General features: G+C 49.2%; 1 protein-coding gene across 4 annotated transcripts in view; it reads left to right on the forward strand.

Annotated features, from left to right (window-relative positions):
- The window catches only part of LOC144126210 (parathyroid hormone/parathyroid hormone-related peptide receptor-like), a 106,214-nt gene that overhangs the window by 42,832 nt on the left and 39,679 nt on the right, over nucleotides 1-23,703 (forward strand). For 3 of the 4 annotated variants that reach the window (XM_077660234.1, XM_077660238.1, XM_077660237.1), the window contains exon 1: nucleotides 4,850-5,613. The exons of the other annotated variant lie outside the window; for it this stretch is intronic. In XM_077660234.1, the coding sequence (XP_077516360.1) occupies nucleotides 5,581-5,613 (33 nt within the window). In that variant the 5' untranslated portion in view covers nucleotides 4,850-5,580. Of the gene's footprint in view, nucleotides 1-4,849; nucleotides 5,614-23,703 lie in introns of those variants that run through there. 4 annotated transcript variants of the gene reach the window in all.

Here is a 23,703-nt window from a genome sequence, read left to right on the forward strand (position 1 = left end):
TCAATCGCCGCGCCGAGCTCTAACGTCCATCTGATCAAAAATGGTGCGAATTTGTCGAGGGCACAGCTGGCCTCCGCCCATGGTCGCAAAGCTGTGCGCGTGCGCAGCGACCCTTTGAGATAAGTTTGCGCTTTGGCTACGACATCGCTTACTTAACTGTAGACCACACCCACGTGCAAAGAAACCTCTAACGCACGGCTGCCAATTACTTGGCGCAGCTTCCAGGGCGCTACTCGCTTTTGACGGCACATTAAAGACGCCCAGCCCGAGCGCCATCAGAGCTAGGAGCAGCACGTCGGGGTTCGCCTCGTTGTACGGCGGAACGAGGGGTCTCTAGCGTGCAGTTGAGTGACGGGTAATTCCGCGATAAATATGAAGCCGTCCGCTGGCTTTGATCAGCAAGCGATCGCGAGGCCGTATCTTGCGTAGAGACCGCTCGAGAAAAATACTCTAGGCTCTTTTCGGGCCTTCGGAATTTTTAAAAGCTGCCACATCTCCTAGCTGACAGGGGACGCGCCATGCTATGTGCCTAATGCAAGTCCAAATAAAGACGTTTTACAACATGCAGGCACACAGTGCACGATTTTCCTTGGCGCCTCCGTCCGTTGCAGGAGATTGAAATATGGCCAAAAGATATGCCATGGCTGCAGCTACATGCGAGGAGAACATTATACGGTTAAAGTGTCTGCGGGCTCCTAAAAACTACCTTCTTAATGTACACATGTTGTTTGTTTGCAGCAAGAGTACATTAACGTGGGAATAAGAGTGGAAAGTTTGACCGAGTGGTAAGGATTCTTTGTAGCTGCGGGCAAACGCAAATAGTCAAAAGGAGAAAGCACGCTTACAGACCAGTGTTAGCAACCATACTAAAAGCCGGCGCGTTGGTTTCTTCGAGGGTTTCGTCAGTTTCAACCACCACAGCGACGATGCATTTAACCGAATTAGTGTTAGACCCTCATGTCAGCTATCTCATCGATAATATTGAAATAATTCACACTGACTGTGCCTGTTTCATTAATTTCGACTCCTAACGTTGCACGTTGAGATGGCATGTTATGTCAACCTGCACAGTCGCTCACTTCGCTTTAAACTTTCTGTCCCCTGTTTTTATTTTAAGTTTTTCATTAAAACCCCTTCCTCATGAACCGTATTCTCTAGCCACCCCCCACCACCCCGCATCACTCCCAGTAATGAGCAGTACTTCACAGGTGCATCATAAAGCAGCGCGAAATAATAAAGACGAAAACGAAAAAACGGGCACTGCCAGAGCTAATTTTTGACCGACGTTTTAGTACGCACGCACATATTTATGATTATTTTCAGCTAATGAAAGAACCAAACAAAACAGGAAAGCATCGCAGCACCCACCACTACTTTTGTACCGTGTTAAATCTCTGAAAACATGCTCTCCAGGTATGCAAATTCATGGCTGCCCATCAGATAGAAGGTTTGCTCATGCATGCGGAACCATGCTTATAAACGTGATATGCTTCAACTACCTTCCTTACAGTCTGATCGTTGCATTTAAAAATAACCCACGTTCGCGGAAACAATGAGGCACATTTGTGTTTACATTCCCCACAGACTAAAACTTGATAAGTACCATCCGCCTAATCCAAGAAATTATTAGGCTCCTTCGGGCCACCTTTCTAACAACGACCTGTCTGATCAACGTAATATCCCTCGCAAGAAAGGGGGATTCGGTAGACAATGCCTTTGACACAATCCACCATTATGCCACTATGCATCACGTTGAAGCCACCTCCAGCTCTGTTTCCTACATTCATTCGGTTGGCGCTTTCGTTGCACTGCTGTGTAAATATTGCCTCGCTTTATGTGAGCAGAAAACGCAGCGTCAGTGTTGTACTTGCGACACACTTTTTCGGACAATGCGACGGCGAGTGGACACATGGAATAACGGGAATTTTTTGACGATTGTAACCATCCTTTCCCTCAGGCGACTGTTCTTTTCTTCAATATAAATCCGGCAGGCACTCTTCCACAAGACATTTTAATCGCCATGTCCGGACACAACACGTCCCCAAGCCTGGGAGCTTGGCCGTTCACACTCTCTTCAACCTGATGTAAGCAGAACTCGCGCAGAGCGGCGAGGTTGCATGAGAGGGCGATGCCATTCCCCGCCAGCTTTGAAGGATTTGGCTGAGAATTTAGCAAGAGCTTGAGAGAACGAGAGGAATGCTTCCAGCGAATATGTTTGCTTAGATATTTAATTATTCGTTAAATATATCGTTATGGGGCCCGAAAGGACATTGAGTAAGGGGGTAAAAACGACACAAGAAATGTAAGTTCTAGCCGCGGCCAAAGAATTGTTAGATATGCCAGTTCTGTTAGAGACTTAGGGAAGCCCCGGAGCACGTACCCTGGTAACCTGGGTGCTAAGTCACAAAATGGCGTTAATATGCGCGCCCTGTGAAAGATTACGCGTGAGGCGAATACCTCAATACTTGTATGATGATACCCGAGACACCACTGTGCTGTCTATGAAGTGCAAGAAGTTTAAATTGGCGCGCTTGCGGCTGAAAGAGATATCCTTAAATTTATTCGAGTTGGGCACCTTGGCTCGGGCCACACTTCTAAATCCAGGAATTGAATTCTGCCCTCTCTGCGCAGCCTCCGCGGAAAATTGAGTCCTTGGCCATTACTCACCTGCGTGCCCACGACACTCCGTGTGTACTCTTCATTCCTGATAAAAATCAGCTAACCATCCATGTAGTACCTTAGTACCCTTAGTACAGCATGTAGTAAGTCACCTACACCCACGCTGTAAAACCTGCTGAGAAACAAGTCGCTATTAGAAACGGCGCCACCCGAGAGCCGTTGAACACAGCTCTGCACAAACACCTCCTTCCATGTAGCAAAAATCAAAGGTACAGTGTTCTCCAAAATTGGACGGGACACTTAAGCTTCGCCTCATGCGACGCGATACGTTAACGGGTTCATGCCCAAATACGCAGAACTGGTCATTCTCTAATTCACATTCGTAGATCCATGGGAGCCCTCATACCTCTCCTGGCGCAGTGGTGCAGCCGCCAAGCCATGCGCGACTGCCCTGCGATGGCGGACGCTGCCACCGGTGGGGCTTGTGCGACCCAGGTGGCTCTTGCCGAGGAACTTCTAGCGAGCAATAATTATTTAAACTGCCACCTTGCCACCTGCCACGGAGCGCAGTTTGTCATAATCTGGTAGGCAGCTTGCTATGACGTCACAATGAGGTCGTGTAGAAAAAAAATCGCAGCACAAATGAAACGCACACACAACAGGAGCGAATAAGACAGGGACGATGCTGCATTTCTAACGTGGCACGACCTATAGGTGGCGCACAGTGCCACCTATAGGTTGCTTCTCTGGGGATTTTTCGCTCACGTTCAACGATTCCGACGCCGGATTTTCTGCGACACGGGGTCCGTAACGCTATCGCGTTTAAAAATGCAGCCCACCGCACACAGGTGCCGAGCGGCTGCGGGGCCAATTAATGGCGCCCTTTTCTCCCAAGCGCGCTTGCTTCGAGGGTATAGAGGGTGAGAGGGATGTCTCTCTTACTCTCGGGTGCTTCTGGGAGAGAGAGTAACGATGGCTTCGCGACAGTGAAGGCTTATGCTGCCATTCTGCGCCCTGTGTGTTGGCTCCCAACCACAAGCTTCGCGAATTTACCTTTTGATTTTTGCTGAGCTAGTCACCTGCACTCATTAAGTGCGTGGCTGTGTCGTTCGCACTGCACATTCTTTGTCAAAAATTTAGAGCCCAGGCGATTTACTTCTGGGCCATGCCCCGCGGCTATTTATGCATCTACAGCATTCCACGTCTTTTGAAGGTAAAGGGAACTAGTCCTCCCCATTCAGATGGCTGTGACTTCCATTGGTGCTACAACAGCTCAACTACGGCTTGGGAGCAAACTCCCCTGTGCTCTAAACGTTTGGCAATGCTTGTACCTTATGACAAATCAGTTTTATTGTTTCGAAGCCATCCAGGAATAGTGGTGCCTTCATCAAAGTCGTCGCTGGGCTGTCGGCAAGCTGATGCATCTTGTGCAGACGGCTTTGAAAAGGAAATCGTCTTCGGCCCGATTGGTCACTTGTAAGTCGGCATGACCACAACTGCATGACCTTGGTAACGGGACTGTTCTGCCGAGCTCCCACCATCTCCTGGTTCTGTTCTCTCAAGTAAACATGATAAACCCTGCGCTGCCACACTAAAAAAAGGCAGCGAGGATCATCGATACAAATGACTCCCTGCGGCAATTTCATGCGCCATCCCTGCTTTTCATCCACCATCTTTCATTATGGGGGCTTAACCTACGGCCTCAAGCACATGCGCGCTCGTATAACGCCCATACCAGAAAACAAACCATGTCTTGTGATCCATCCTATATCTCCAGGCACCCTGCCCCCCTTCCCCCTGCTTGTTTTTCTATCTTGGCCGACCCTGCGCATCCTACTGCGCATGCCCGCCGACGCTATAAATTCCTCCTACTTCTCTTTATCGCAAGCTGGCCTCGGGCGACCGACGCGGTATTCCTTCAGATGGGAAGGGGAAAACCTTTTGTCAAGTCGACGGAAAACAAGCAAAAAGCTCGCGACAAAGGCCGGTCTACGCGCACATAGCAAACGGGGGCCTTGAAAAATATTGTCGTAATTCGGCGGTTCCTCGCTTTTTCTTGCCCAGTTGACACAGACCCTCGACCTCGCAAACGAATTTCCTGCTCCCCTCGGGTTTCTCTTGGCCGCGCAACGCGACACTCGCGGCGCGCCCGCCTCCTCGCCCTCGATAGCATGCTTATATATGCGGCTGCCAACAGCGCTGACGAGAAAAATGTGCCGCGGCTCGGCGCCCATACATCAGCCGCGCGTGCGAGTGCGAGCGCGAAGGCGGCGGGCGGTCGCAGAGCCTGCCAAGGCTGCTCCGGAGCACCACAGAAAGAGGCCCATGCTCACTTCTATAGCGCCGACAGCCAGCATCGACAGAAGCTTCGATTCTGTGCCTGAACACGACGCGAAAAAGTTGACCCGATGGCGCGCTCGGCATCTGGCCATTCCACACGACATACGTCGCGGACTCTCGAAATTTGTTCAACGGCGGACAAGCAGACGTAGGAAACGCAAACAGAGGCAGCCTTAATGTCGGGGGTTTTAGGCTACGCATCTCCGTTTCTGAATTAATGGGAGTGCTCCCGATGCAGAAGGGCAATTTTCGAACATCAAAAGAGCTCTGCAGAGGAAAGCACCCAAACGGAAAGATGCAGGCCCTCCGAGCCGTGGCTCGTCTGATTAGCGCTGTCCAAAAGAAGGTGCAGACTTAATACGAACAAGGCGTAAAGGCGGCCTCCTCAACAATAGCGTGTGCCGGCAACCTCCCCTCCCAATGCTGATCTGCCATCGTGGACTGGTGCCATATTTGGATCCGTTCCTGGTTGTTGATGTAGCCACCCAGATTTCAGCCTCTCCTCTTCTTGCTTGGATGGTATGAGGCTTCCAAGGCCCAAGTTTATTTCAGGATACTGATCAATACCTTTCCTGTTCAGCGCCGCAAGGACAACAGTACAACCATCACCATCTGCCAGTAATGAGAGCACATGGAGCCAGCTCTCAAATACAGGTAACGCTTGCATTGCTCCGCTAATAGTTCGAAACACCGAGTTTGTTTCCATTTCTAATACGGTTCAGTTTTTTTTGTTTCATTTTTATGCGAATAAGTGCGCTAGTCTGTCCGTCGGCTAGTAAACGGCGGCAAATTTCATTTGAAGGTTATTCTTCATGAATTTTTTGAGATGCCGACAAAATTACCTTCGTTCTACCTCTTGGTTTCAGGGTCGGCTGTCATCAGTAATACAGCAACGTGTCTTCTCAGCATAACCTCTTAATGCGCTACATGGCGCAGTAAAGACACAGTTCTTGCCTGTGTAGGAAGACAGGTTCGCTGCTAAAGGCCATTTTTCGTAACGTGATGGTCAAGAATGTCTTCGAAGCCAGATTCATCATTCTGAGCCCTCTTTCTCTGCTACAGTTAGCAAGAGGCACGGCGCTGTTCCTTGATGCCCGGTTTGTAGCTGCCGTTATGTGCTAGAGCAGGGGGGCCGAGTAGACACGAAATAATCGAGAAATTTAGCATAGCGGAGGCCTACTAGTGGCGATGCATACGAATTAACGCATGCCTGCTGCGCATGCGCAGTGGTCCCACCCAGTGAAAATGGTACGAAGATGCTCGAACATTGTAAACTGAACCGTACTTTCTTTTCAAGCGCTTTATTGCGCATAGCGAATGTTGCCACGACGCTATGTGTCGAGGAGAACGATGCTTTATTCGCTGCTTCAGGAGTCGTTCTAGCGTACCAGGAGAAACTTTGCTGGCCAACTATTCTGGTCGTCGCTTTCAGAAGATGGAACGGTGTCGAGTCCGGCCCGTGGACAGGCTCATTTCATGGAATGGGAAGCAAAAATTGTCATTCTTGCTCTTGTTGTCCTCAAGAAGCTAATGCTGCGACGCCTCGGTGGTTTCATCTTCGCGTGTAGCGAATGATGCTTCCACGAAATGGTTACAGTTCTGTATCTTGCCTATTTCATTGTTGGTGGACGTAAGAATATGTATCAATATCTTTGTGTGGACTAATCGCAGTTGCATCTAAATATAGGTGCAGTCACATAATATAAGCGCAGTTGCTTCTTAAACAAAAACGTAATTGAACGGTGATTACGTGGCTTGTAATGGGGAAAATCAGCACTAGCTGGCATGCGACAATAATTATACGCACAGAAAGATGCACCCTGTGCGAGATGCTAGTGAAAGGTTTAATCGCTGAGTCCTATTGCTGTATTTAGTTTGTGTAGTGAGAACAGCAGTGGCTCCCAATGTTCAGGACTGCTTGAGCGCTTTTTGCGTCCGACAATGAAACTGCAAGCTGTACAGAGCCACAAAGAAAAAGAATGAAAATTAGGAGAAAAAAGAAAAGAAGCGGCGCCCTTATTCACGCATTGTTTCTTTCTTTGTTTTGGTTACAACCATCGCAATGTGGCCACCGACGCAGCGACGAACTACCATACGTCCCACTTTACGCAGGGCGCAGTGGACGGCCGCAAAGTAATTGAATCCAAACAATCATCCCAACAACAATCTAAACAATGGTAAACGCAAACAACGACTCGCCAGAGCAAATATTTTGAGCAGAGAGTGACGGACAGCCATACGAGAAATCTGAAGCTACGCAGCGCCGTGTTTACCAACAAGTGAGCTCTGGGAACCTTCCCAAGAGATGCAATCGAAGAGGCCGCCCGTCCTTCCTGTTTGCATTAGCGGTTCGCCGCGGGGGTCTCTCGTGGCGCCCTTGTTGTTTGGCGGCCCAGCCGGCCGGAGAACAACACGGGCCAAATTGGATAAAACGCGCGCCGGAAGCTGAGGAGGCCGATAAGTGAGCGCGCCGGAGAAGAAATCGACGCACGTCCGTCCCTGCTTCACATGTGGCACAAACCTTGTAAGCCGGCAGGCTGAAACGGCGCAGCGTGTCTCGCTTCAGCTTAGACTCTTCCTCTTAAATCTCGTGGAGGAATTAAGGAAGATGCCTCCTCAGCAGCTGAGCAGAGAAACAGACAGCGCTGTGAGCTGAAATTTGATCGCAGATTTCTTCCCGTGAAGGGAGAGATCCGAGTAAGGCAACAACAAATACAGTTGAACCTCGTTCTAACTAAGTAGAAAGGGCCCCGCGATTTCTTCGTTATAGCCGTTGGTTCGCTACAGCTGTAGGTGACCTCGGCAGGAGCTGTCGCATGAGAACAGGATTATACTTGCCACGCTGTAAACCTAGGAGAACCTTTACTCCGTTTCATGCATTAGGGATAACGCTGTGAAAGGTGCAGAAGTAGTCCGCATGCATGAAAAAATAAAGAAAGACGTGCTACACCGCGCTTGGTTTGTAGCCAAGTTGTAAAAGGCATGACTTTCGAAAAAGTGACAGAAAACATCGACTGAGTAGGCTCCAAGCTGTCTCGCCACAGACAAATTTATTATTTTTTCTTAATTACGCGCGGCGTGGTATATTCGGTGACATTTTACTATAGGATCTTGATTTATTGAAAGTAGAGTTGGACATAGACGCATAAAAGAACATAACTTCATTAATCTGTTCCTTTCATGCATATTGTGCTCATATGAGCGGCACGAAATCCGCTTTGCAGATTTACTTTGAATATGCCTTTTACGTCACTTGAACTCACTATTACGTAACGCGTTGGTAGTCCTCGAAAAATTGAGCGAGCGTTGCGAGGTCTTCACTTCAGAGACGCCAGTTTCTCGCACACACGCTCCGCCCTTGTCACAATGCGTAGCATTTTACGGGCGTACTTCTCCGCAAACGCTTTTTCGTTTCGCATTCGCAAGCACTTGTATGTTGCATTTCGACGTGTTTGAAGTAGGAATCTTAAAAGAAATTCGATCAGGACAGTTTGAATTCGCTGCGCTATCCTGAAAAGAACAAAAACAACAAATGCAAAAATGCCATATAGTGATATCAATACTTTTTTCAGCACTAGAGCGTGTTTTATCAAGCTAATGGCAAAGGTATGGTGTAGTAAGCCTGCATACAAAGCATTTATTATTTTTCGTTCACCGCAAGGAACACACAGCTTTTTGGTCGCGGATATTGGCGACGCAAACGGAGCGCTAGCTTTGACAGCGTTGCACCTGATGTATGAGACGGACTGTAATTAGCGCTTAGTGTGTCGGCGATATTTGTTGACGGGGCCTTGAACACGCGCACCGATCAGCGCCCCCGACGCGGCCGAGTGTCTGTACAGAAACCGAATATGCCAGCCTCACAAACGCGTGCGCCAGTCTTTTTCACCGCCCACTGTGGCTTGAACACCTAGATGACAAGATTTGCCAGAATAATATCGTAGATGACACGGAAAAGCCTACACAGAATGCTTGGTCCTGTTTTCTAGGCGCTGAAGCCGATACACTGTTCGGTGAAATAGTCGGTGATTTTGACGCCAGTATCCGCTTTGATCGGCTACCCCGCATTGCGCACGAGCACGCTGAGCACGCTACTTCACTACACGGCAGAAATGTCTTCTGGAGAATGTGTGCACCGCATGAAAAGGGCTCTAGAATGCGGTATGGTGTATGGTGATGCAGGGCGGTTTACTGTCTCAAAGCGACATAGCTTACGAGGGACGCCTTAGTGGAGGGCTCCAGAATAACTTTGACCCCCCGGTGTTCCTTAACGTGCACTGACATCGCCCTTGCTATTCGCTTAAATCGAACTCCAGCCGCCGCGGCAGGGATCGAAGCCACGTCCTCGCGGGCTTCACGTCCACCGCGGTGGGGTGTAAAAGACGGTTCTCTAACAGGGCCGAAGCCAGGTTGGGGGGGGGGGGGGGAGGGGTTAGGAGGGGGGGGGGGGGGGGGAGTCCAGTGTCAGAGCACCCATCGAAATATTCTGAGCGCTGCATCGCCAACCTCCTTCCTCCTACTTTCGGCCTTTCTTCGCCCGTGCTATTTACACTCCGCATCGACACATTAAAACATAAAAACGAAAATGAGAGTGTACCTCTATTCTCGAAAAAAAAATCGATGTGCTATCGGTGGCAAAAGTTAGCAGGACAGGAGTTCTGGGAAAAACGTTTACTGTAGCTCCATCTCGCTACCCAATCTCGCGGTATTCTATGAAAGTATTAAAGTCCGAAATGCTCCTTCTTGTGGCAACAGTATCAGGCGACTGAGTAGCGAGGTGGAGGAACAATAAACGTTTTTCCTAGAAATAGCGTACCGCAAACTTTTGTCCCAGATAGTACGTTGTTGCGGCTCTATAATAGGATGCAGAAGTTATTGCAAAATAGAGCCGCTCTTTTACGCCATCACACGACGTGTGGCACTCCTTTTCACCTCATACCTTACCTTTTCACGTCATACATATCTTTTCATGCAAGTTTACTTTTTCATCATTTGCATTGTCCTCAAGTGATCATAAATTATTGCAAAAATAAAAAGATTTTTCTTTAAAGCGCCTCTTCGGCAGGGCGCAGGTTCGCTTGCATGTAGTAGAAATTTGGACAAATGCAATTTGTTCGCAGTTGCTGATTTTATTGTAGAGCAGAGGCTTTTGCGTTGATGTATATTTTGTGAAAATGTTGTAAATAGTCGTGATTTTTTGTGCGAGTGTTTCTTGTAAGAAAATAAATGTTCGTTACGAATAAAGTCCTCGGAGTCCTTTGTGCACTCGTATTATTAAGTAGATGTTACAGTGAACCGTACAACTAACCATTCGGGTTTATTAAAGCAGAAAAATGACTAATATAGTGCTTCGGCGCAGGCTCTCTTACTTTCTATGTTTTCACCGGCAGCGTATAACACGCCCCGAAAAATATTTCTGACCAGGCCACTGTTCTGTAATGCTTCGAAAATAAGGGACCTCAGCTTCTTTCTAGTTCCCTTGATACCGCGGCCGACGGTGTTAGTGTCGCTTCTTTGTTGCGAATAATTTTAGAGAACGTGCTCAGAGATGCGCCGACATCCCTCGCTGTGTGTGACAGTCCTTCGGGACCGATGAAGTTCTTTTGTTTAGCACCACCTCCTGGACCCGGAAATTGTCTAGCGCTTTCGTTTCCTACCGCTGTAACTAACCTTGTCGTTGTGAAACCAACGAAATGTCTATATACCGTTGGGCAGAGCAAACACGCCGACAAACGGCCAAACCATGCCACGGTCACGGAGAATATTCTACACACGGCACTTGAGAAGCACAGCTCACTCGCAGCGGAGCGTGCGCAGCCAAGCAGACGGAGAACGATAGCGAGGAAACTGCATTCGCTTCGGCGACTCTTGAGGCGCAGCACATAGCACCGGGCTGCTCGCACCGCTCAGAGCGATATTGTTCTTTTTTTCTATTTTTTGAAATGGACATAAGTAGAGGTGTTAGTTCCTGACAGCGGTCCCGAGTACTGCTTTTTGCAAGAGGCAAGAAACCGCACTGGAAATAGAGACATAAAGCTCAACAAAACGCTGCTACAATACGCACAATTCCCAATACAGCGAATGCCGTCAGCGAGTTTCGACGAAGGTGAATGCGCCAGTGTCAAAATTTTGTCGCGCCGAAGCCTGCTCAACAAATCTACCTATGAAACGCACCAAACGGGTTATGCACCGTTGCAAATCGCGCTACTCGGTGCAAAATAGCCGCTGAGGTTCGCGTGGAGTTTAATACATCCTTTTCTCGGAGAAATGTTGTTCGTAGAAACGAGATATCAAATAAATTCATTTGAATGGGAGGTTCCAAGCCATTCCTTCACTGTATCCACTATTTCATTATAAACATTTTTGTTATAGCGAGGTTTAATGCATACGATTTAAAAATAAAGCGAACAGGTGATCTCCGGCAGAAGACCTGGTCAATCTATAACCTTGCTGGTAAGAGATCAAAGAGACGACAAGATGACAAATGTCGACAACGTTGTCAAAAAGAGTAGTAATGATTCAGACGAGAAGGAACTTATACTACTGTCGTTACTGTTCACGTTATGCGCACTAAAAGATAAGTAACGCTTTAATGACACCGCGCATGTTAAATCGGCCTAATCCTGTGCATGGTTCTTCCATTAAATATAAGACATGTTTTATACATGCCGAACATTTTTAAGAGCATGCAAAGTATTTTGCGTGGTCTTACTGAACAGCAGTTTGGAGTGAATTAAAGGTGACGTCGAGAATATGAGGAGAAAGAGAGCTGCGGCTGAGTATGAGGTTACTAACACTGCTCAGTCCGGCACCACACACTAGTCCATCCGTGCCCTAGTCCGTCCGTGCACGATAACCCTTCCCCCGCAGTCTCACCCGTGGAGAGGTGGTCGTGCTTCGGCGGCTCTGGGTCGGTGTTCCCTCCTTCTGGCCGTCACTCGGAACTGTCCTCACACCCGAGGATTATTTCCCCACCTCGGATGTCGAGTGTGCCTCTCCTGGGAATTCGAAGCCTTGTATTCACCATCTGCAGTGGTGGGTCTGCCCAGCTTTGAAGCCGAAAAGATTCCGGCAACTGGCCGCCGTCGTTTTTCGCCGGACAGTTCTGCACCCTATGATGCTTGGAGGCAGGGTCTCTCCAGGACATCGTTCATCGGTCTATACTACAGTTAATTGGATTTGAAGAATGTCTTTTTATTTATAAATACAGCCTTCCCTGTTGTTTCGTCCATGTAACTATTTCTTTTTTTTATGCACCGAGGCTGTTCATTCCACTAAAAAAGTTTCTTGAACAAAGTAATCGCGGCTGGCGTGGGACAAGGGTAACCGAAGTCCTGTAGTGACCACTACTCGGCTGATGATGACGGTGATAGTCTGGAGGGGACGTGAAGCTGCTCCATCAAGACGAGTGTGCAGACTTGGACATCTACAGCACCGCAAATACGAGAGGAGAACTCAGCCGTAAGAGAACACATTAGCCAGAGACGGAGACAAAGTGGGCGTCCAAAAACAGAAGTAGACCGAAGCATCAGATTTGAATCAGCAGTAAAGAAAAGATGCCTGGAAATGCGTGAGCATAGCTACGCGGTTACAAGTTATCATCTGGTTGCGAGTGAAGTATGACCTGAACTGTGATTATATAGTCAAGTATTCGCCTTGCCACCACCTCATCCTGACCGCCGACTGAGAAGCAGTGTAAAGCTCAGAGTGATGCATTCTTACGAACCGGCGGCAGAAAAAGTAAATGAACTACGAGAGACATTTCAAAGTTTCACTCTGCTATCAGAAAATGCGAGCGCTACAAGCGCAGTCTTCAGTGCTTCCTCTGCCGACAGAGCAGAATGATACTGACGCGCCAGGTTGTTAGAAAAGAAATATAAATGCGCTTCCATGTTTCGTTTACACTTCCTGCTACTAGCACGTACGAAGGGTGTCCCAGTCAATGTACTCCGAGGGTTCAAAAATCTGGCGGAATCTGCAGTAGGGAAACTGATTCCACTTTGCGGGCGACAGCCGGAAGCATAGGCGCGTGCTTCACTTTCTACTTATTAATGTTAATCATAAAAAAAAACTTGTGAATGGTTTAAGCTCAGCAAAAAGTTTCAACTCCATTGTTAAGGGAGTCATAAGAAACGCCAAGTGGCGCAATGTTTGAAAAACAAAAACCGAAAAACGCGCCAAACTCCAGAGGATAAAAAAATTGCGGCCGCTCGGGTGCGCGATAGCGGTTTCAGCTGTGCCCCCCCCCCCCCCCCCCTCTAAGCTGCCAGTATTTGAGCGCTGACAATAGCAGGAAATCCAAAGCGCGCGCCCTTTTCAGTAAGAACAAGTTCTGTTTTTATTCTAGGTGCTATCTCGCTGATGCAGGCGCCTACGAGCTCATCCCTGAGATTTTAATGTTTTCGCGGTTTGCAGCCCTCGCTATGCGCTACGTGCCTGCATGCTCTTAGCCTTCTCGTGCTTCGGGCGATATCAGACTTTTCGTTTATCGTTTATGGGGGGTTTAAGGTCCCAAAGCAACTCACGCTATGAGCGACACCGTAGTGAAGGGCTTCGGAAATTTCGACCACCTGTGGTTCTTTGACGTTCATTGACATCGCACGGTACATGGGCCTCTAGAATTTCACCTCCATCGAAATTCACCGCTGCGGCCAGGATCGAAACCACGTCGTTAGGGTCAGCAGCCCAGTGCCATAACCACTGGGCCACCTCGGCGCCTGAAAATTGGACTTTGACGGAAAGAACTGGCGCAGTAACTGTCTCACATATCGGTGGAAACCCGAACCACGCCGCGAGGGAGGGGATAAAGTGAAGGCATCTTAGTTTTCTGCTTCGACTGAAGTCCCCACAGGTAGATTTCGGCAGTACGCGGCTGCTTTGTGCCGAATAGTGATAACAGCGGAGGCGGACACGAGAATGAAGTGAGGCCTATCTTTTAACGTTACAAACCTAGATGGTGGTTCTGCAGCATGGCGGTTGATAACTGCCGGCTACCAGCACCAGAAACGACCAGAAATGCGTGCGCAGGACTTAGAGGACTTCTTAACTTGACGTGAGGAAGCTCTCGGAGGAAGCAGCACAGTAAGAGTATTAGCAGGCAGCAGCTGACGGCGCTAGCTGTCTCATTAAATGCGTTTGGATTGTGTGCCGTTATCCTTTTAGGTGATATTTTATCTGTTAGCCAGTGCTATGGTTTATCTTGTCACGCTGTTTTATTGGACACTTTTTTCTTTACATTTGTAAGGTCTTTTCGTAAAGAATTTGTGACATAGTTTACAGTATTATATGCATCAAATGCCCATGCATTCGTGCCCCCACATTGGAAGCATTCGTGCCCTCACATTGGAAGGTATGAAGTGAAGTAGACCATGGAGCGTGCCCATTCTTTAGCCCCCCCCCCCCCCTCTTTATTTTTTACCCAACAGACCTCGTCATGTTCAGGTTGTTTCCAAGGCGCTGTTCATGCTGTGTGCATGACGTGGCTTTGTGGCCATTGGCTTTGACGCCACTGCTTTCCGTTCTCGTCCGATTCTTTCCTCTCATCTTCATTTCTTTAAGAGCCTCGGCCAAGTATACCCTCAAGAAAGCACGTTACTTAACGTACGTAGTCGGATCCATTGTCGTTCTCACGGCCATCGACGATGCACAAACACAACCATCAAAAATAGACTCAGACATAAAGCGGCCATGCAAGATGGGTGAGAACATGCGGCGGCGACAGTCACTCGGACTCTCTGGCGGAGGGAAAGGTGGCCGTCCATTTCTAGACTCGTGTCGCTTCCTGTTTGTGCCATGCAGGCGGGAAATCATCGCCAATTCGGCCGCGCCAACGACAGCACTGCGCTGCACACGCTCGGCGTGCATCTCGCCGATTGGAGCGCTAGGCGGCGTCCATCACTTCCGCAGCATTAGCGCTCGAGGATATTCCTTCGGTGCGCGCACACCCACCGCGCTGGGCTCTGCTTGCAGGCCAGCGAATGCGCTCGCATGCGTGAGATGGGAGCCCAAACAGAAACCGCCCAGCGGCAGCAGGGAAAGCAGGTTTTTTTTCTGCGTTGGCTCATCCACATGGAGGCTATATACCCGGTTATACTTTGCGACAAATAGCTTGTAGCAGGCGAATGGCGACGTAGGGTAGATAGAAGCGCACTCAGCTCACATCAAATGCAGGCAACGACCGTTCAGTCACAGCTTGAACTTGGTTCTGTCTCTGCCTCTGTCCGCTTTCTCTGCAATGCACGAAGGCTGCTCTTAAAAGCTTGCAAAATGGGGCAGTGGTTGAAGCCACCCTGTACTAGAATGAGAGTTGTTGCAACCAAACAGAGGTGTGTTCATTCCTACGGCGTCGGGATCGATGACAGGGGATAGACGCGACACTCGTGCTAAAGTCACGCATTTCTCGTCAAGCGCATTTCTGCGAACCCGACCGCGGCGGCTGCGTTTTTATGGAGGAAAAACGCTAAGGCGCCGTGTGCTGTGCGATGTCAGTGCACGTTAAAGATCCCCAGGTGGTCGAAATTATTCCGGAGCCCTCCACTACGGACCTATTCGTTCCTATCTTCTTTCACTCCCTCCTTTATCCCTTCCCTTACGGCGCGGTTCAGGTGTTCAACGATATATGAGACAGATACTGCGCCATTTCCTTTCCCCCCAAAACCAAAACCAAAACCAAACCAAACCAAACGGCGGTGCGTTTCGCGTCCGTGAGGGAACGCGCGCGAGGGAAGATTGGACAAGTGCGCGCACTTCGCTACCAACAGACACTCTCGTAGCACCACTTAAACTCTACCAGTGGTAGCCCTCACTCTACAAACCACAGTGCCCACACTGCGAAGAAATAGCTACGGTTTTTAACATGGTGTGAGCATGCCAGATCAATCCCGCTACTGAGAGACTTCCTAGTGCCTATTTGGAGCAGTGGGAAACCATTCTGCACAGCGAGGATCCCGATCGGCAACGAAGACTGGTTCGCAGGGCCCACGCTACGGTGCACACAAATGGGCTGCCGGAATAGGCGGAGACTCCGAGAAATGACATTCTTTCAATAATGTTTACAATCCATCAATCAATAATTCAATCAATTAATCAATCAATCAATCAATCAATCAATCAATCAATCAATCAATCAATCAATCAATCAATCAATCAATCAATCAATCAATCACTTACGGCATGGGAAGTCCGGTCGTTCATGGCGGCAGGCTCCTAGAGATAACCAAGTGCAATAGAAAGCCAACATTATTAGTGGTTTTTTGAGGAAAGAAAATGGCGCTGTAACTGTCTCATTTCTCGGTGGACACCTCAACCGCGCAGTGAGGGAAGGGAGGAAGGTGGGAGTGAAAGAGGAAAGAGAGAAAGCGTTGCCGTAGTGCAGGACTGTTGTGTGTTGTTAGTGGTTATTTATCAATAAGATAACAATGCAAGGAAAAGATGTAGCTAGTGGCGGCATCTGCCATCGAAACCTGAAACACTTGAGTAGTAGTAAGTTTTTTTTATTAAAATAATAATAAAAAGGAAGGGAAAGATTTTTGCTAGCCCCGGCATCTGCCATCGATACTGAGGCACTTGAGCTGGGGCAGCGGATAGCAGGCAGAATAAAGGATAGCAGGCAGAATGGAGAAACGATATGAAAGAGGTGAGGGGACAGGAAGAGAGGACAGGGAGGAGAGGTAATATACACAAACTATTTACACAATAAGAAATGTGTCCAGGTTGTGCGCGTGATTAGTTCACGGTGGAGTAATAAAAACACACGCACACAGCACTATGTTGACTAAAGCTGCGAGTAGTGGGAACAAAAGGACAGGGAGAGGGAAAGAAAGGGGATCGATAGTCCAGGCTCCGGAATAATTTTCCCCACATGAGGTACTGCACATTTTGTGAGACGTGGGCAGGCGGATATCATATGGTATGGGCCTGCCAGAAAAATTCGAAAATAAAGAGAGTAAAACAGCCAACGAGAGGGCTGGGAGGCGACCTTGTCCGGCTGCTTGGACCTGGAGTCCCAGAGGGCTCTGGTCCAAAGAGCGCGGACAGCGGCTACCGCCAGTGGTGTTCCGGAATGAGGACTACCACCTAGGCAAGGGAGCGGTGAAACCCTCCACTCTCCTCTAAGACCCGCCCCAGTGCATCCAATAAAGATTCACCACCACCACCACCACCACACGGGGATCATTAACGTGCACTAACATCAAATGCACACGAGCGCCTTTTGCGTTACGCCTCCATCGAAACGCGGCAGAAACTCCTTCAGCGTGCCCTGTGGTATAGGATAGGATAGGATAGGAAAAACTTTATTTGCTGTAAGGTAACAATGCTATTTAGCGGTCAGACAGAGTCCTTCCATCTTCCTGATGGTGATGTCTTCTGTCTTGCGGGGTTGGTGCTCCTATTCTAGGGCTCCACTGAGGGTGGCTGCTCGTCCGGCGTGCTGTATGAGCTCCCGTTGAAGACACGGGTTGCCGCTGGAGAGCACCCTCTCCCACTGTACCGCACTCGGATTCTCTAATTTATGAAATGCCTTGTTTCTGCTGCATTCCCATGTGATTTGATACAGAGTGGGCTTCTCGCCGCACCACGGGCATGCGTCCCTATATTGTCCAGGGAACATCTTGCTTAGTGTACTTATATTCGGAAAAGTTCCCGTTTGCAGTTTCCGCCAATGTATTGCCTCGTGTTGGCTTAGCATGTTGTGAGGCGAAGGCGCCCTCGTCCATCTATGATAGTTTAGCGAGTTCGAGTATGTTGGGATCACTGTCATGGGTTTCTCAAAGCCTCTCCCCAAGAAGGCTCGGTTCGTATGCTCTCGAGCGATCTTGTCGGCCTTTTGCTTGCCCTCAATGTCGGTGTGTCCCGGCACTCAGAATAAAACATGTCGGGCCTGTTCTTTGTTTTGGCTAGCACGGAGGAGGATCTGGAGCGCTTTGAGGCCAATCCGGCCGTTTGTGTAGTTGCGGCATGCTTCCTTTGAGTCTGTTAGTATGGTAATGGATTTGTTCGTGCGGTAACCCTCCGCGGCCGCTAGAGCAGAGCTCTCCTCGTTCAAAGGGTATACGTGTAAAGAGCAACAGCTCGCGTCTCCGCAAGCTATGGGAGGCAAGACGAGGCATTACCAGAAGGTGGAAGAAGCAGAGACTGAACAAAAATCTAAAGAAGAAGACAGCGGACAATTCCAAGGAGGCGGAGGAGCACGCGGCTCAGCTGGCGAGACAGAACTCGCAACAGTTTAGCGACTCGCTAAGCGGGACCCTTAGCACGGCAAAAACCTGGCGTATTCTTGAACTTCTGATGGACCCTACAAAAACGAGATCAGGAAATAATAAGGCCACCCAGAGACTGGTTCATCAATTTGAAGGACCGGATGACGACCTATTGGAGAAAGTCCGCACCAAGTGCTACGGGAAGGACCACCCCGAAGCCTACGCGGAAAGGTGCCTGGACAGGGAGAACTCGGACCTGGACAGACCCATCACCAGGGAAGAAGTCTTCGCGGCAATCAGGGCATCGACCCGTAACACGGCGGCAGGCGCAGACAAAATCAGAAACGCCCTAATCCTCAACTTAAGCGACGAGGCAATCGAACAGCTGACCGACTACTTCAACAAGCATTGAGAGGCGGAAACGGTGCCGGAAGAGTGGAAGCACGCAAAAGTAGTGATGATCCCCAAGCCAGGGAAGAAACTGCAAGTTGAAAATCTGAGGCCGATATCGCTCACTTCGTGCCTAGGCAAGTTGTACGAGCGAATCGTAACGAGGAGGCTACAACAATACATAGAAGTGAACGAGCTGTATCCCCACAGCATGTTTGAGTTCTGCACCAAGTTATCAACCCAGGACGTCCTACTACAATTAAAGGAAGAAGTACTCAGCAACATCCCCTACAACGGGGAACACATAATAATGGCTCTAGATGTAAAGGAGGCCTTCGACAACGTCAGCCATGCGGCCATCCTAATGGGACTGGACAACCTGGATTGTTGGAAAAGGATCCACGGCTACGTGAAGGCGTTCCTATCCAACAGAACAACTACGGTGGGATTGGGAGAACTGCAGTCCGAAAAGTTCCATACGCCCAACAAGGAAACCCCGCAGGGATCCGTAATCCCACCCATACTCTTCAATATTGCGATGATTGGACTGGCCCAGAAGCTGGAGAATATCGAAGGCATACAGCACGCCATCTATGCCGATGACATCAGCGTCTGGACCAACCAAGGTTCCCTCAGCCACAAGGAAGAAAATCTCCAAGCCGCAGCAACGTGCGTGGAAAAATATGTAAGAGCAAGGGGCCTCGGCTGCTTGACGGAAAAGTTCGAGCTACTGAGAATCAGGCCAGGAAAACGCAACGAATAAAGTCTCAATGTCATCCTAGAAGGTCAGAGGATAACGGAAAAAGAAGTAATCAGAATCTTGGCAATGTGGGTGCAGAACCACCAACGATGCACAAACACGCTCAAGCTCCTGAAGCAGGCGACAACGCAGGTGGCTCGCATGATCACCCGAGTGTCGCAGAAAACAAGCGGCATGAAGAAGGAAGACACACTCAAGCTGATTAGGAGCCTCGTAATGAGCCGGATCACGTACTCCCTCCCCTACTACGACAACACCAGGGGCGAAAAGGAGCAAATAGACACCATCATACGCAAAGCGTATAAGACGGCGCTGCACCTCGACGGAAAAGTTGCTGGCCTTCGGGCTACACAATATGTACGAGGAGTTGAAAGAAGCACAATTAGGCTCGCAGCTACTGAGGCTCCAGCAGACTGCAACCGACAGAAAGCTCCTAGCAAGACTGGGCTATGAAGAATCAGTGAGGGAGGAACAGAGAACCGCGAACATACCGGACGAGCACCGCAGCTCGATTAAGGCAGGCCCGCTGCCGAAAAACATGGACCCCAACATACACGCGGCCAGGCAGAACGCAATGGCAAAGTACGCAGAAAAATTCTTAGCACCCAAGGCGGACACGGTCTATTCGGACGCCGCGGTATACCCCCGAATACGAGGGACGAAAGAGCAAAAAGTCGTGGCGACGGTGATAGGCTCGGATTTCAAGGAAATAACTTGCACGTCGGCACGGGATTGTACGGTAGCCGAGGGGGAGGAGATCGCTGTTGCCCTGTGGGAATGTGAGCGGTGCTGATTTTCTCAGTTCTGCGCTCAAAAAGTACTGCGTCCGAAGGTTTCATGAAACGTGAAAAAAAAAACCAGCGAGAAAAGACGCAAGACCAGAGGAAGACGCACACAGACTGTCGCTGGTTTTTTTCACGTGAACATGTACCAACTCGCCCAACAATTCACGTTTCATGAAAGAGCCGATGTTATCCAAATTTCACGAAAAAAGTATACGTACAACTCGAGGTCACTATATATATATATATATATATATATATATATATATATATATATATATATATATATATATATATATATATATATATATATATATATATATATATATATATATATATATATATATATATATATATATATATATATATATATATATATATATATATATATATATATATATATATATATATATATAAGCGTGCGAAGCATACACGAAGTTGCTGCGTGTCCAGGTGTGTTGATTGCTTTCGTTAAGACTTTTAAACCGGAAGCATAAGCCAGTAGGGGGTAGATAAGAGTACTGATTTACCGAGTTATGTTGTAGCTTAGGAATAAGGGCACGCACCGTATATGCAGCTACTTCGTTCTATGCGAGCCATGATTATGAATGGCAGTTACGATCTAAGGTGGACATTTCTGAAGCTCCATCTTGTTCAGCTCAATCCGTCTCCTGCAACTACGACTGCTCAAAGCAGCCTTTGTTAGTGTTTGTTGAAAATGTGCGTTCTGAACAACGTCGTTTTACAGCGACATCCTGGTCGAAATCAAGATGAAGAAATGGGCTTGGCCGGGGCATGTAATGCGAAGGCAAGATAACTGCTTTTCCTTAAGGGTAACGGAGCGGATTCCAAGAGAAGGCAAGCGTAGCACGGGGCGGCAGAGGGTTAGGTGGCGGGATGAGATTAAGAAGTTTGCAGGCATAGGGTGGGCGCAGCTGGGAAAGGACAGGGTTAATTGGAGAGACATGGGAGAGGGCTTTGCCCTGCAGTGGGTGTAGTCAGGCTGATGCTGCTGATGATGATGATGATGACAGCGACAGCTGCTAAGACCACGTGTCCCGTTTATGCGGCGTCGTCGTCGTTGGCGTCCTAACACACCGGGTACAGCGCGTCAGCATATTGGCCTAAATAGAGTAGCGTCATGACAACTTGTCACGCTGGTTTACCAGAATGCCGATGACATATTTGTCAGAGCACATTGATGTCACTCGCGGCTTCAGACTCGTTTACAATATCTACGTACATGTACACCCGTAGATTTAATGCTGGTGCAGCGTCATAAACGTCCACATATCCTACATCCGAACCCACAGCTATTAAAACACTCCAACTGGCATCGGCGTTTCAGCCGTTGCCGAAAATCGCATTACTCGGGATGGTAAAAGTCCAGTCAATACTTCCGTTCCCTCAGGCCTGTCTCATTCGTAACAACGTTTGAAAGTACACTACTGACTGGCGCGAAGTCCTCCCAGGCGGATTACCGGCTTCCCTGCGCGAGCGGCCCTTCTGTCTCGAGGAATGAGGCGCAACCTCTGCGCGACCGGCGAAGCTGGCTCGCCGCTGACCCAGCGCCTAGAACGGCGTCGCGCATAATCCCGCGCACGCCGCAATCGTGCTTGTTCCGGGGCTGCGACGCTCTCTGCGCGGCAGCGCGCTTGTTTGCACAGGAAAGCCTCTGGGAGCGTCTAATTTGGCGCCAGAACGAGCGAATTAGTTCGCCTTTGGACAGGCAGGATGGAACGCCTTCCTCCCAGAGAAAACAAGCTGGCCTGCCCGGGTCGAGAAAGCAGCCAGGCGCGATGCTCGACTTGCTGCGCGTCCCTGCGAAGTCCACCGGGCCACGTTGCGGCGCTGCACGAATTGGAGTGCTGTGCAAATAATAACATTGGGGGATATATGCACCGACGCTCAGAGGCCGGACAAGGGTGAGATACTCGAAAACACAGTTGGTTAATCCTGCCAGTCCCGGAACTCGGAACCGTAATCCGAGCAAGGCCTGCGCCTGGACGTTATCAGAGGGCGCTGCGGCTTTTGTGCGGAGCTCATTTCATTCCGCTATCATAGCTGTGTTTTTGAGCTGCACTGAGCTGTCTGGCTAATCGCCGCAGCTGGCGTGAAAGACAGCTGACGCCGAGTCTTGGACAAGTCGAATAGGAGTGGATTTTGATGCATGGGGGAGGGGGGGGGGGGGTTGTGCACCATCAGTTTACCTCAGCGCTGCTATGATCGAAGATTTCGGTATACCTGGTTTCTACCGGTGATTGCATACTTCTATGTAGTCAAAATATGGTGCAGTTACGTATCGTCTAGATGTTTTGGTAAACAGAGGGCGAGTCCTCGCTTTGTACTGCGCGCTATGATTCCGCTTGCATTGCTGTACCAAGCTCTATCGTAACCAGCCGCTGTTGCCCAGTGGACTTGACGCCTTGATGTCGCACACGTGACCCCAATTTCACTTCCTGGAGACAAAGGATGCACCACGACCTCCGATGCATGGGATGCAGCATGAGATTATTTCAGTGCACGCGGTTGGTTGGTTGGTTTTTGGGGAAAGGAAATGGCGCAGTATCTGTTTCACATATCGGCGGACACCTGAACCGCCCTGTGAGGAAAGGAATAAAAAAGGGACTGAGAGAAGGGGAAAGGGAAGAAATAGGTGCCGTAGTGGAGGGCTCCGGAATAATTTCGACCACCTGGGGATCTTTAACGAGCACTGACATCGCACAGTACACGTGCGCCTTAGCGTTTTGCCTCCATCGAGACGCGGCCGCCGCGGTCGGCTTCGAACCCGGGAACTCCGGATCAGCAGCCGAGCGCCCTCACCACTGAGCCACCGCGGCGGGTTCAGTGCACGTGGAAGAATCGAGATTAGTTCGGAGCGCTCCTTTGCTACGGCATGCCTCTTGGCTTAAAGTGCAGTTGTGGACGTGTTATAGCGTAGCCAAAGTCATTTTTCTCGTTCAGCCGTGGTTTGGCAATTGCCTCGTAGCACTTCACAGACTTCGTCAGGGTACTCCTTGACGAAATAGAGGGCGTAAGTGATCCACAAACCAACGACTCACTCTCAACCTTGACTCCCCAGCCGTATATATCAGCTTATCCAATTTCTGTTCTGTGCATTCCTTGGTGCATACATAAACTGTCGGCTTTGACGCACCTACTGTCGGAGAGAAAAGTAGCTAACCCCCTAACGACGTACTTTGATTTCTGTCAGGTTCAAAAAGGTACGGAAGATTCATGGGGCGCGCAGACGTTCTATTGATTTGTGTTTAAGAAGGTTCTGGGCCGTTCTGAATACCCCCTTTATGATGGCGTCAAATTTCTTTTTTTTTTCTTCGCTAGCGTGTCAAAGGGTAGTCTGTATGCGATTCGGCTAAGGACCGGTGCTTGCGTCAGTGTAAGAGTTTCTTCCTGCATTCCTTGACAGTGCTTGGTGATGCGGCTTATTTTGCGAGCTATCCAATTTGTGGTGGGTTGGAGCGTCTATGCAATGCGGGTTGCAGAGAGAGACGAAACGAAAAGAGAGTGCGAAGGGCCACTCGAATATCGGCCCTTGAATGAAATTCCGCTTGAGGATTCAGAAAAAAACAACTTCCAGCCATAACGCGAAAAC

The sequence above is a fragment of the Amblyomma americanum genome, chromosome 3 (assembly GCF_052857255.1).
Source record: "Amblyomma americanum isolate KBUSLIRL-KWMA chromosome 3, ASM5285725v1, whole genome shotgun sequence".
In the NCBI taxonomy this organism is placed as follows: Eukaryota; Metazoa; Arthropoda; class Arachnida; order Ixodida; family Ixodidae; genus Amblyomma; species Amblyomma americanum.